A 14,910-nucleotide genomic window follows, 5' to 3' on the forward strand; every position below is an offset into this window, starting at 1 on the left:
GAATTTTCATTTTTTTTTTTGTTTTTAACCTGAAAGTATATTTGGTTTAGTATTGAAAAATGTTAATTTTAATTATCTTCTAAATTGAGGCAAATATGAAAATAAAGCGATCAATTTAAATGTCTTAAAAATGAGAATAGAGAAAATGTGGTGTTAAGCTCTCTATTGAAAATCGTTGGTCTTTCATTTTAATTTTTTTTATCAATTGTATCAATTAGCGGTTAATTTTTGTTATATAATGTCTTAATTGAATTAGTAATAGCAGTTAATTTTTATGTAACCGAGCCTAAGCCCAAAAACCAATTTATTCATGCCATTCTTCGTGAGAACATAAACAATTTCATTATATTCTCTAAAAATGTGACCGAACGTTACGCCACTGCTCTTCTGACGAAGGAGACCAATCATCTTCAACAGGAAACATCGATGCCTGTTATTACACTCATTTTTAATGAGATAAACAGCTGTTTGAGAATCTAATTTCACTATAACGTCTCTGAAGCCCATGTTAAGGGTTATGTCTGCACCATTTGATTATGGCCCAGAGCTCAAGTTTCATAATGGAGCAGTTATTAAGATTGCACAGTAGAAAACGCAGCCTTTGGACCCACAGTTGAAAACACCCCACAAGCATTTTAATACTTATTAGTTCTTCAGGAAATAAAAATATAAAAATTAAAATGCATGTTAAAAAAACAGAATTAGGAAAACTTGGAAAATATAACAACTTAAAAAAAATGATAGAATTAAAAATAAATAAAACAATAACAAATTAAAAAATTAAGTTAGAAAATATAACAATTTAAAAATGAATATGAAAAAACTGTAAAATGAACCAACAATAACTGCCGCCTTTAAAAAAAATCACCACAGTTCAGGCTGTCAAAGAAGTAATATAAAAGCATAGCACATCTTCAGGGAATCGACCTTGATATCTTTGTCAGTATAATTGTGAATAAAAGTTTCATCAAATATATTAATAATATTAAGAGATCAATCGTTCATGGCCGCTGAAAAATGCAGACTTCTCTTTGAGCTCATGACTGGCCTTTCAGCCAATCAACAAAAAAAGTGCAAAATCTAATTAGGGCACTTGGCTTCAACTAAGAGACACCAGTACTTTGTTGAACTACTTTACTCCAGACTGCTTAAACATTTTCACCTGGCGGCAATTCAGCTAGCTTTGGAGGGGTGCCAAGTACTCTTTCCATGTCATAACGAACTTCAATATTGCGTATGCTGTACCCAACCACCATCAACCAATAAAGCAGCTTCGCAAGTTCAGCTGCACTAGTCTCGGTCACGCTAGTCTGTAAAATCAGAATTGAAGCAACTTATTCAAAAGTCTCAAATGTATTTACAGTAAAAACAAGCAAAGAGAAGGCTGTTCACTCCTCCCTCACAATAATCACACGTAGATCCATAAATCAATTTGATTTTGAAGAAATCTAGTTTCGGTTGCCTCAGTTTATACAAATAAAACCATTACCAATTTACCTAGTATCACATGACCATATGATTAGTCAGGACAAGCAAAATCTAGCCTCTATGCTTTAACTCAGTTCACACAGTTAAAGAGCATGTTACAAGTCAATCAAAGTCCGGACGCAAAAAGGTAAAATGCCCTTATTTAAGTTAACAGACAAACATATCATCAGGTCAGCAATGATTAGGGGGTAGATGTCAAATGTACGTTTTTAACCAACTTTCCATCCAAGACCCAAGTAATAAGACTTCAATCTTATGGACCAAAACAAAATAAGTTCCATCTTTCATTTTAACACTTAAGACACACACCCTAAAAATGAATGAATTCCAGTCAAAGTATTCAATATTAAGTATTAACCCAGATATCAATGGTGAGTAGAGTAGAGTGACAGTAATTTGAAAAAGTTAGACACATTTGGCAGATGACAAGGGAACGAAGTCTACATAAATGATGGGATATAGAAAGATCAAAATAATGAAGAAGCAAACCTTCATTTGGCTAGGATCCGAAACAGCCAGCAGGCGCTTTATAAATGTATTCATCGCAAACACTACATCCTCGCCAGCACTACTGGTCAACTCCTACACAATAAAATGAAGGTTTATTATGACAAATGATTGACTTATATTGATCAAGTTGAATAGGCTGCATGGGAATGTCAAATTAATAGTTACAGAAGCAAATATCAATCTATGGAACACCTATGCAAGTAAATCTACAACAGTGAATTGTGGATTTATAGTTGTGATGATTACATTAACACCAAACCAATACCTAGTTCTGAAAAAAAAAATGCAACACCAGAATGTTCAACAGTGATTCAACAATAGTAGATCATGTAAAACTAATCTCAATAAAAGCTACAGTAGTAACAAAGTACAGATCAACATGTGAAAACTTACACTGAGCAGACAGCACAAGTCAGCAGGATAAAGGAAAGGAAGTATTTTATATTGACCAATGAAAAGTAGAATTAACCTTCAAATTTCGAGGTTCGAGAGATTTTAGGTATTCCAACAGTTCATTTTGTCCATTGCTAGATTGTCTCCCAACTTGACGATTCAGCTCCTCAATCTCCGCTTCAAGTAATTCAATGTACTTTTTAGCATCTATTTTCTCAGGCCCAGAAACATTGTTCCACCGAATAACTTCACCTGAAACATTCTTTTGTGTGCCAGGTGCATAGTCTGGCACATCCTGCACAACATTTTAAGAGCATAAATTAAAAAACGTACAAACTAAAGTATTATTTTTTTGGTGCCATAATGATGCAGTCCCTAAAGGAAACACTATGGCCATTTAGCAATCAAAGCAACTTTTTGCGCACCAAAATCCCAAGACTTAATCCCTAGGCTGAAACCAACTAACCTACCCAACAAGTGTTTCCTTTTCTACTAGTCCACACCAGATTAAAGAAAGTCCTTTGCAATTTTCTTTCCTCTATAACCTGATCGGGAATCTTAATAGGAAAAGCTAGTAAGGATAGGAAATTACTGGACCAACAGTCTGTATAAATCTTCTATCCACGAAAACAAGAATAACACATCCTTGCAATTATCCGAGCACTTAGATATCTTTTGAATCACAGAATGCTAAAAAGAGAAGAGAAATTATGTTACCTTTTTATCTTGCACATCCGGAAGAGCAACAACTTGTTCCAAACCTTCTTGCAATTCCAAACGATATTGTGCATTCTTGAACATGTATCCAGTCATCATGATACTGTACATGAGTTGTGCAAGGTTTTCAGCTACCTAATAAAACGCCAAATGATTCCACCGAAATACGTAAGATGCATGAAGCAAAATAAATGAAAAGGAAGAACTTCAATTCAACCAAACCGCATGGCTCAACATTGCTTATTGGACCATCTTGTGCTAAAAATATGTTACTCTTCCAACACCAGAACAGTTGTTAGTATCGATAATAGTCTTCAATTAATTCAGATAAGTACACCAGGGGGAAAAATTTGCAAAAGGCTCTGAAATTAGGGCTTACAAGGCAAAGTTATAAACAAGGGGGGGAAATGGCAGCAAAGGTAATGAGCATACTTTTGAATTATTTTTTTCAAAATTCTAAAATCAAAGATGACTTCATGTGACATGATATAAAGGGGGATAGTGATTGAAAACACAAATTTCAGGGACAAGTACATCAGACAAAGCAAAGTCTCCCACTCCATCGAAACAATTCATCAAAATAACCAAAGAGGTTGGCTGGCCCATCCAGCCAAATATAACCATCATAACATGCAGAACTGCTAATTAAAAATGAAAGTAGAAGTTAAGCAAGAAGAGAAGAAACTCATAACATCTTACAGTGGTAATTGTTACAGCAAAAAATTGAGGGGGCAGTGTTCCAATCATATTTGTCACTGTTTGTCGCATTGCATCCACAACCTAATCACCAACGAAAGTTTCATTCACTAAGAGGGTAATCAACAGCCACGTTGACTCACAATCAAGTAACAGTCAGATAATTGTTCATAGCAAGACAACAACATACCTGTTGTGGCGCTCTTTTCACAAACAATTCCATAAATTCTGGCTGCACATTCTTAACATATTCCAGTAAAATTTCTCTCCTGCTCTTTGACTGTTGATTTCAAAACATTTAATCACTAGTCAGATAACAGCTCCGGCAGAGGTAGACACTTGTTTCCAGAACAATTTATTTTGACTACAGATCCCATTTTAATTTTATATGTACCAAAATAATCACTTGGGCTAGGGCATATAATGCTGAAGAAACTTAGGATTTCATATAATGACTCAATAAATTGGAAGAAAATATGAAAGATAAACCACACCAAGTAGTAGGTATACGGACATGAATGCACATGGTCGCCAATTCTATAGGAGAGTTTAAATATTTGATATATTCATTCACTTATTAAGGGTCACACTAACCTATTCCAAGAGGTTTTCATGAACTAATTTTTTTATATTAAAATAATAATATATAAAATTAAAAATGAGATAGGGGTAATACTGAATTTGAAAGAGTAAGAAGATGAAGAAGTACCAAAGTGCCATTAGGGGGTTTGGAGTCGCCGCCAGCACTGGCAGGGTTGGAAGTGTCATTATTGGAGGAATCGTATGCTTCAACTCTGAGACCAAATCTTCCTTTGTGCTTTAAATTTCTGGGAAAGCTAATTGATGAGACCGAACGAGATGGGAAGGACACGAGAGAAATCGAAGAGGACGAAGTGGAAGTTGAAGAAGACGAAGAAACTAATTGAGGAGTGAAGAAGGGTTTCAGTGTCAACGAATACATGATCATATAATTTGTTCCGCTGTCACAGAGAACCAGAGAGGTTTCAGAGTTTGCCTTGGAAGTGGAGCGGCATTCACAGGGATGAGGTTCACACGTGATTTTGCACCTGCCACGTACCGATACCAATAATTTCTATTTTAAATCTACTTTTGGATCGAAATTACATACATAAATATAACTCACCAACAAACTCGAAGTATTATTATGTCTAGTTTAGTTGAGTTGTTAACTAATTTATCATACAGTAATTTGTGATTGTAAATTAGTTTTAGTATAAGAGAATATTTTACTATGTTAATTCATGCATAATCAATTTTTTTTAGTATTATTTTATAAAAAAAAAATGTCAACTTTAATTAGTATCTTAACTTTTATAATACACGTGATAAATATTGAGGAAAAGATTAATTTAGTTCCCCGTAAAAAATGTATCTGGATTAGGCATGGCAACGGGATTTAAATTCGTGGGGCCCGTCCCGGATTTCTCCCGATTTTGATGAGAAAAATCTGAATTGATCGAGATTGGGTCGGATTTTTCCCGATAACCAAATTTGGATTCGGGATCGGGAATGAGATTCTCAATACTCGCCCCGAACCCGTCCCCGAATCCGCCCAGCTAATAATTAATATATATAACACATTGAAATATGAAACTATTAGATTGAATTTTATGTTAGTGTTGAATTAAATTTTATGTTTTATTTAAAATTATATTTTTTATTTTATGAAAAATTATATTTTTTAATAAAATTTTATAAAAATGTCAGGAGCGGGGCGAGGAAAACCCGACCCCGTCAGGGACGGGGATGGGGTGTAAATATACACCCTCGTCGATTTCGGGGGCGGGCAGGAAGGGGAGGGAAATGGGGAGTCAGGGGCGGGGTGGGGTAAACAAAATCTGGCCTCGACCCCGACTCGCCCCATTGCCATGCCTAATCTGGATGTCTAGATAATCTCTAAAATTAAGAAAAATTAACTAAATTTCTAAAAAATATTAGGATTTTATTTAAGTCTCTAAAATTAAAATTTTCATTTATTGATTTTGATTCCTTGTACAAGAATTTAAGTCATAATAATAACATATGTTCAAGGAATAAGATGAGAAAAAATTAGGGACTTAAATGTAATCTAAAAAAAATAAAAATTTATTTGAGTTTTTCTTACTATTCTTCCATTGTCTTATTTTATCCTATGCAAAAGTGGTTAGGCCGTGTTTTAAGGTCCTTTTTGGTTATAAGTTTCAAAAATATTAAAAACTAATAATCAATTTTTAATTTTAGAAAATTGATATTTGTTTTTTTCTTCTAATTTTTAGTTTTAAAATAAATTGTTGATGGGAATAACAACATATATACTTAAGAGTGTCAATGTCAGTGTGACAATAATGATAACGGTAACAATAGTTGTGATAATAATATTAGTAGTGATATTAATACTCATGGTAGTAGTAACGGTGAAGATGATAATTGTAGTAGTTATAGTCACAAATGATGATTAGTAGTTATGGTGAAACACAATGATAGTAGCAAAATCAATGATAGTAGAGACAATGACAATGATAAAGTGATTGTGATGGTGATGGTTTTGCTAACAATGCCTATAATAGAGGTAAATGTCATTGATGATGAATAAAAATAACCATCATAATTATATCTATGATAATGACGATTAAGATAGTTAGAAGTAACGGGAGAAGGATCATTCTTAAATGTAAAAAGTGTTTTTTTAAATTGAAAACTAAATTCATAAAAAAAATATTGATTTTAGAATAAATGAAAAAGTATTTTGAAATTATTTTAGTTTCATTTTTGTCAAAATGTATTTTATTTTAAAAATTAGATTTGAAAATAAAATAAAAATTCAACTACCCAAGTATTCTTAGGTTGGACCATTTAAAACGTTTTGGTTTAATTTTTATTTTTTAACATCCCTAAAAGACATATATATTTGAATAATAGGGCATAGATTATTTTATTATCATATATTAACAATCAGTATGTTATGCCAGCGAAAGTCTGAAAGAGATTCAAATTCATTATTTTCTTCTCACTCAAATCCTTATGACTTAAAAATACAAATTTTTACGAGGAAGGCACGAATAGAAGAATAAAAACAAAATAAAAGAAAACTTTGATATTGGAATGTCTCACCATCATCGACGCATACTCATCATTCATCATTGACATGTACTCTCAAGAAGAGCAATAATAACAAGTGAAGTGTTCATCGATCGGGTATAATTATTAAGTTTAAATTTGAACAAGTATTTTCAATCTTTTACATGTGTGACGAGTTGGGTATGGGTCTGTTTCAACTTTTTTAAACGTCTTATTTTTCTTTCTTTTTTATTTTGTTTTATTTATTTTGTACTTTGTTCATTTGTTATTCACTTATGTTGGTCTTATATCAGTCTTCTAATTAATGCTTTATTTTTCTTTCTGCACGAAATTACAATTAAGCATATATTTTTGTTTCTTTGATCGCGTTATTTAGTTAACCATTATATTTTGTTTTATTAAATATTTAGCCTAATTCATCACTTGTTTTAAATATAAATAATTATTAATGATATAATAAAAAAAAAATTTAAATAATTTAAGAATTAATTAGAACTAAATATTTTCAAAAAACATTAAAATAATTCAAATATCGTTTATCGCATATAAATGTTATAAACACTAAATGGCTTTATTTTAAATAAAAAAATATTGATTCGAGGATGACTATGTTTTAGAAGTATACATAGTTGGACATGACATTTCAGAGATTTTGTTTTACAATTTTTAATATAAATTTATTTCATTTAAAAAAACAATTGATCTGAGTATAATTCTATGTGGATCTTATGTCTGTGAATATGATTGAAGATGACTTTTCGAGTGTTTCCATGTTTTTTTTTAATATGTAAAATCATTTTTATTCAAAACTAAAAAGGATATTAAGTCGAACATAGTACTCCCTGGACCCTATATTTAAGGATATGGTTGAATATGACGTGCTAAATTTCTTTACAATTTTTTAAATACATCAAATTATTCTATTTTGAACAAAAAGAAATCGATTTAAAATGATGCTTTACTAATAGTATGTTATGAAAATACGGTGTCTCAAGTATTCTCAAATTAAAATTTTTTTTATTAAAAAAAATTATCAACACATATTTTTTTTTTTTCTAAAAAAACTATGTAACTTTAATTTTTCCATTACATTGGAAGATATACAGGAACAGGGTCATCAACTCCCTGCCCCGTCAAACTAAAATATTTTTCTTTTAAAAATTCGAAATTAAATACCGAAAAAAATCAAAATCAAATATGTTTTAAAAAAATGTATAAAATAACTTGAGGATAAGAATAATTACAGAACTAAGTCAGATCGATAATATAGACGGAAATAAGTTATTTTTCAAAATTGTTATTGATCGTAAGGTAGATTTATCCTCAACAAATATCAGATTATTTTCTTCCTATAACAGCAATCCAGCATGTAAACTGATACACAACGTAGTATAGACCAGTGGGAGGATAAAAAAGAAGGCTGTGAAGTAGCATGTCAAGTTTGCAAGAAATCTCAGATTTGGATGCGCGTTTTTGTTAAAGAAATGAAGAAACAGAAAGACAGCAAGACAATCCACGTGCAAGGGAAGCATAAAACCTTAGCAGTGGAGTGAGAGAAAAAGAAAGAGCTTACCCACTCTCATTCTCACTCCTTTTATTACCATTTCCAAGCCAAGACGCTATCATATCAATTCCTCTTCCCTAAACCAACAGATCTATCACGCAATGCCATGCTTCTAATTTAATTATTAATTCTTTCCAACATGAAATTGTTCTAGTTATTCTATCCAATTGGTGCTTCTTATAAGCGCAGAGAGCTAGAGAAAATGGCACATCAGCGCCGGCGCCACCACTATTACCAACGCTTCCGTCACATGATTCCAGTGTTTTCCGCCGTCGCCGCCGCGCTATTCTTTCTCTTCGCTCTCCTTTCGTTTTTAGCTCCTTCTCCCGTCGAAACCGATCGTATCCACCGGAGACGCCAACACACTTCGGTACTCTCTCTCTCTCTCTCTCTTGCGAATCGCTGTATCTTATAATCAATCCCAATAATTGATCGTAAATTAATCTTGGTTTTGTTTTGGTGTGTCTGAAACTATTGTGCAGGTTAACGTTCAAAAGGATGATGCGATTGACAATCCTGCGTTCCGCGTTCCGGTTAGGGCTCTGATTCTCTGTTTTTTTATTTGAATTTGGCCTTGGTTTCACGTTTCTCGCATTGGATCTTAATTCCGTAGTTTTATGTTTTTTTGTTTTAATTTGATAATAATGACTAGGGTGATGGAGGAAAGTTGGGACGCGATATCTGGAGTTCTCTAAATTCGGAACACTTCTTTGGATGTAGCAATTCCAGCAACAAGTTTCAAAGTGCGTATTATTGTTGGTTCAGTAGTGTGGAGTGATGCGATGTAAAACTTATTTTGTTTGAAACTTGGATTCGGTTTTGGATATATGAATGATAATGACGAATATAACTATGTTTTTCGTGTGGCAGAAGCTCAAGTGATTACACAACCGAATCGGTATTTGATGATTGCAACAAGTGGAGGCTTGAATCAACAAAGAACTGGGGTAATTCTCTAGACTCTTGAGATTATTATAGTCAAACAAGGATTTGATGCTGCCTTCCGTTTCTACTAGTAAAAAATTGTGTTTCTGAGTCTGATTTTTTTATTTATAAACCTATGGTATATAAAAATGTGAAATAAACTCAAAAAGTGAAGAAAAAAAAATGCTTCTGCTGCCTCAATTGGATTCTGCCATAGATTGATGTTATTGTTGTCAAATGGAATCAACTTGTTCTTGCAGTAGTAAGTAATGTGGCATTTAATGAGTAAGGAGAATATTGTTTGCTTCTCTCTCTCTCTCCTCAAATCTTCTTGACAATCATATTGTTTGCATCCATGGAAGAAATACATCCCTTGTCTTTTTAGATGTGCTTGGCTTTGGAAAACAAAATTGTCAATTTAAATTGTTTGATGCAAAGCCTGGAGTATGGAAACCCAGTAAATCCGTTTGTTTAGTTACAATGCAAATCAAGATAGAACACTGCAGTATATGATAACTGTCGTTGAATTGCAAACTATCTGCATACTCGGCTATTAATGCCAATCTTTCTGTTTCTGCATTTGGCAGATTACGGATGCTGTTGTTGCTGCACGAATTTTGAATGCTACTCTTGTGGTTCCAAAATTGGATCAACGATCTTTCTGGAAAGATTCTAGGTCAGTCACAACAGTGGCACAGATTGCCTGAGCGGTGTCTGCACTTTTGCTATTGCAATTTTATGTGGTTATCTGAGTATTGTGAAATGTTGACATACTTTGCTTTTTGCAGTAACTTCTCAGAGATCTTTGATGTTGATTGGTTTATATCATTTCTGTCAAAAGATGTCAAAATTATCAAGCAACTTCCCACTAAGGGTAGGAAAGCATTATCTGCATACAATATGCGGGTTCCAAGGAAGTGTAATGAAAGATGTTACATAAATCGCATATTACCTGTACTCCTTAAAAAGCATGTAAGCTTTTTTCATTTCCTGAAATTACAACTGGTGCTAATGTGTCGTGCAACTCATTAGATTCTCTCTGTTAAGTAGGAGATGCAGGAAGTTCATTAATGCTTTTAGATTAAGGACTAGAATCCAAATCTTTATGAGGTAGATATTATAGTAAGTCTATTCAGGTTGATTAAAGGTCTTATCTAAATCTTTTCTATCAGCTAAGCAATCTTATAATTGCACTATTTGCTAGATCCATATCCCCCTCATAATTTGCCTAAAAAAATTCAGACAATTAAGATACCATTCACTGTACCTTAAGAGCCATAGATTTGATCCATGTTTGCCATATCCTACGGCCGAGGAAGCCTACTTTATTATTCAAATTTCAAACCCTGAAGTTCCCAACTTGTAGAGGACTTAAAATTCAACTTTATATAAATTGCACGATTTTTATTTTTATTTTTAAAAAATTTGTGGTTTTGGCTATTCACAATGGACATTTTGTGTTTCATAAAACTGCAATAGATTTTCAGGAAATTCAGTCAGTGACAAATGTTGTGTTTTTAAAAAAAAATTAATAAACAAGTAATTAATGCTTTAAATTCTGATAGCTATTTCTGACCACCATATAAATGGATAACTATTTGAATGTTTGCTTATCCAGGAAAGCTATTTATTTGCTTCATTTTGTGGCAGGCTGTTCAGCTCAGCAAGTTTGACTACAGGCTTGCTAACAGGTTGGATACAGAATATCAGAAGCTGAGATGTAGAGTTAATTACCATGCTTTAAGATTTACCAACCCAATACTTGCAATGGGTGAAAAATTGGTCCATCGGATGAGGATGAGAAGCAAGCATTATATTGCACTGCACCTGAGGTAGTCTGATTGATTCTTGGTCCTTCATAATTGTATTTATCCTATTCAATTCACATGACCTGGTATCAATTAGATTCATCAATATGATAACCACCAAAACTCTAGAATATATATAGAGTTATACCAATGTGTGGATCCATGCTCTCAGTAAACATTCACTAGCGTACAAATGCATGTCAAATAGTTCTTACGCTGCTGTAATACATCCATAAGCATATTTACATCCCTGTTGGTATCCTTTACCATATGTAGGCCACTTTAGGCAGGTTAGGGGTGACCACAATTAAGGTGGCTTTTCAATAGTAGGATAGTTGAGTTAGTCTAAATTGCTGCTACCTTTTATATTTTTCATTGTTTTGTAAACATGCATGTGATGACTTATGACAGCGTATATATCAGGCAAAGTGCCAACATGCTGGGTATTATTTGTAATACAGTATTACCAATAATTTCAGTATTCTAAGATATTGTAGAATTGAAATATACAGATTGTTGTATGATATAACGATGGAGCAAGGCTTCTTGGAAATGAGGTCAAATTAGAATTACCCTGGTCAGATGTGACTACAAACTTGTATGTTATTTATGCACCATCATTTTCTAGTATTAGGCATTAGCTTGTAACCTGTGCCATTTCATCCATTAATTCTGACAAATTTATTATCAAAATAAATTTTATATTTATACTATTTTTTTGACAACTACTTAACTTTTCCCTATCCGCAACCTTGTTATTAATCCTCCTTGCATCACCTTCCCATTAGTATCTTCCATTTTATCTAGGACAATATTTCTTGGAATTTACTTTATTTTGGGATTATCATGATGGAGAAGCTTTCATACTGGAGTTTCTTATAACAGTGTTTTCCTGTAAATCCTAAAAATTGAACTTTTATAATAAGGATAACTTTCTGCTTAGCAATTTCCTTTGGAAGTCCAGTGTCTTATAAAATCAATATCAACTATTTGTTGCAAGTTCAAGACCACACAAGCCCTTTGGTCTAATTTTATGTTATGTATTTCTCTGATTCCAAGACCAGTAGTGTTAGCAATAGGAACCCAAGATAGAAATAGAGAAAAGATTCAAGCTGAAACAGAACAAAGAGAATAAATTCTCCCCCAGTGTTTCCCCTTCACCAAGGATTTCTCCTTTCTCAGAATTCTTGTACTGCTAACTTCTTTTTCCCTTTCCCTCTGTCCAAACAATACCACCCACCCTAAAATTCACCTCGTTCTCAAGTTGGAAATTGAGGATTTCCCTTGCATGAGAACTTCTCTGGTAATCTCCCAATAATAGTGCATCTCCCTCTCAAGTTTGGATAATCTCTCTGTCCTTGTTAGGAACCCGAGATGTAAATATAGAAAAGATTGAAACTGCACAGAACTAGGAGACTTAATCCCTGCCAAGGGTTTTCCCTTCATAAAGGATTCTTGCTTTCTTGTAATTCTTTGAATTCTCTGAATGCTCGCTCCGTCCATCCTTATTCTCCCTTATTCATCTAACTAATCCCCTCAAATCAACTAACTTGTCCACTCTGACTAACTGCTGCTAATTGCCTTATTCCCTTCCCCTCTGTCCTAACACTAACAGGTAGCCAGTTTGTTTGAGAAACTCCCAAGCACACATGCACATGCTCATAATTTAGACCAAGTCTATATCATGAGCTTAATTTGGACCACTTTACTTGTTGATGCTTGTGTTGATTCTATTTGGACAGTAACCAATGTGGCTTTTACCCTTTTGCATTCAAGATGCAGTTAAATAGGTAGAATAACGGATGACAAGTGAATAATTTCTAAAATTGATTGCCTTTTTTTGCTACAGATTTGAACCTGATATGCTTGCATTTTCTGGATGTGATTATGGTGGAGGGGAGAAGGAGCAGAAGGAACTGGGTGCAATAAGAAGGAGGTGGAAGACATTACATGTAAGTCTCCCCTGTTAAATTTTATTACCAACCATAATTTATTAGGAGATACTGTAAAATGTAATCACATCTTATTCACTTTTAGGTAGTGTTTTAATATGCTTGAGTGCACATGCAAAACAGGACTACACAGGACATGTGAACCTAACAGGATCTTTTCATAGAATGAATATCAGTAATGGCTTTTAACATCTGACATTCTTTCACCCTGTTAGTGGCAAGATGCAAAGGAAATACAATTATTTTGTAGAGAATGTTTTGCTGAACTATGTGTACATATGTGAAAACTGATTTACGGATTGGTGAATAATAAATATGAGGAATATCAATATGCAGAGAAGCAATCCTGATAGGGCAAGGAGGCAGGGGAGATGCCCATTAACCCCCGAAGAAGTTGGTCTCATGCTAAGAGCATTGGGATATGGTTCTGACATTCATATTTACGTTGCATCAGGGGAGGTATATGGAGGGGAAAGAACATTGGCACCTCTCAAAGCATTATTTCCTAATTTCCATTCAAAAGAGACCATTGCTACCAAGGAAGAATTAGAACCGTTTTCTTCATTTTCTTCTCGCATGGCTGCACTCGACTTCATTGTTTGTGATGAAAGTGATGTTTTTGTAACCAATAATAATGGAAATATGGCAAAAATATTGGCTGGACGAAGGTATGCACCATTTACATCTTTATTTTATTTTCTGTTGAATCACTGATATCTATACCTAATTAGCTTTCTGGGAACTTTCTTGTAGGAGATACTTTGGCCATAAACCAACCATTCGTCCAAATGCTAAAAAACTTTATCGATTGTTCTTGAATAGAAGTAATTCGACTTGGGAAGCTTTTGCTTCTAGTGTCCGAACTTTCCAGAAAGGCTTCATGGGAGAGCCAAAGGAGGTTAGACCAGGTAGAGGCGGGTTTCATGAGAATCCATCATCATGCATATGTGAAGATTCTGCAGCAGCCAAAGTGGACAAAAATTCACAATCTAGAAAATATGGGAAGGATAATACAACGAAGAAAAATGTAGCAAATGATGAACTGGATGTTGACAATGTGTCTGAGTGGCCAGACATGGATGATGATGACGATGATCAGAATGATCTAGCAGAGAAGGGTACATTCAATGAAACAATTTCGGATTATGATGCTCTGAACTTCGAGGATCCCGAGTTGGAGGAAATTATATCAGATTAGTGAAGGTGCTTTATTCAGTGCTGATGTACCTGTTGACTTATTATGGTTCTTTGCCAGCTCCATTTGACAGCTGCTTATAAAGCTCAAAAACAGGAACAGAAAAGGCACGTCTTTCTCGATACTGGCCGAACTATAGTAAAAAGACATCTCAAAAATTTAATCATACGTTCATCTTCTGCATTTCTAAGGACATAATGGTCTCAGTTTGATGCTGAATTTTTGGAGTGTTTAGACTTGTACGAATCTGTAAAGAGGTTATCAGAAGCGAGCAATGGAAGTAGAGTTAGAGGACATCCATTCGAATATAGCTGCACACAAAATTGAGTTTGCTAGGAAGTAGGAAAATCTGTATATCTTTTGCAGTTGATAGACTGTACACCTTTGTTCCTGTCTTTCATTGACATTGATGCAGTCAACTTCTCTTTTAGAACATATCAATAGTGATGGTCAGATACTATAGCCGTTTTAAAAACATGGATAAATTCTTTCATATAAGTAGTCAATATGAAAAGTAGATTTTATTTCACAAATTGTGTGCGTGTTGTGCGTGAGGGTGAAAAATGACATTTTAGTGAACTCTGG

The 14,910-nt window shown here is 33.8% G+C and overlaps 2 protein-coding genes across 2 annotated transcripts; one reads left to right on the top strand and one right to left on the bottom strand.

The window, feature by feature from the left end:
- Positions 1 to 952: 952 nt before the first annotated feature.
- LOC100815202 (uncharacterized) lies at positions 953 to 4,873 on the bottom strand. The gene is given in 7 exon segments (NM_001253232.2): positions 953 to 1,310; positions 1,978 to 2,070; positions 2,468 to 2,686; positions 3,109 to 3,243; positions 3,808 to 3,888; positions 3,995 to 4,084; positions 4,514 to 4,873. Coding segments are annotated over 7 exon segments (1,038 nt in total). The 5' UTR covers positions 4,772 to 4,873; the 3' UTR covers positions 953 to 1,148.
- Positions 4,874 to 8,182: 3,309 nt separating this feature from the next.
- LOC100817698 (O-fucosyltransferase 16) lies at positions 8,183 to 14,854 on the top strand. Its single transcript, XM_006577882.4, has 10 exons — positions 8,183 to 8,816; positions 8,929 to 8,979; positions 9,099 to 9,189; positions 9,317 to 9,393; positions 9,958 to 10,046; positions 10,159 to 10,342; positions 11,021 to 11,202; positions 13,028 to 13,130; positions 13,467 to 13,798; positions 13,884 to 14,854. Exons 1-10 carry the CDS (start codon positions 8,649 to 8,651, stop codon positions 14,326 to 14,328), a joined length of 1,722 nt encoding a protein of 573 aa, XP_006577945.1. The 5' UTR covers positions 8,183 to 8,648; the 3' UTR covers positions 14,329 to 14,854.
- The last annotated feature ends 56 nt before the right edge of the window (positions 14,855 to 14,910 follow it).

The sequence above is a fragment of the Glycine max genome, chromosome 4 (genome assembly GCF_000004515.6).
Source record: "Glycine max cultivar Williams 82 chromosome 4, Glycine_max_v4.0, whole genome shotgun sequence".
Lineage (NCBI taxonomy): Eukaryota > Viridiplantae > Streptophyta > Magnoliopsida > Fabales > Fabaceae > Glycine > Glycine max.

Coding starts and splice junctions, on each gene's coding strand:
- LOC100817698 (XM_006577882.4), top strand. CDS start 8,649: ATGGCACATCAGCGCCGGCGCCACCACTATTACCAACGCTTCCGTCAC. Junction 8,980..9,098: donor ATCCTGCGTTCCGCGTTCCG/GTTAGGGCTCTG, acceptor AATAATGACTAG/GGTGATGGAGGAAAGTTGGG. Junction 11,203..13,027: donor TATATTGCACTGCACCTGAG/GTAGTCTGATTG, acceptor TTTTTGCTACAG/ATTTGAACCTGATATGCTTG.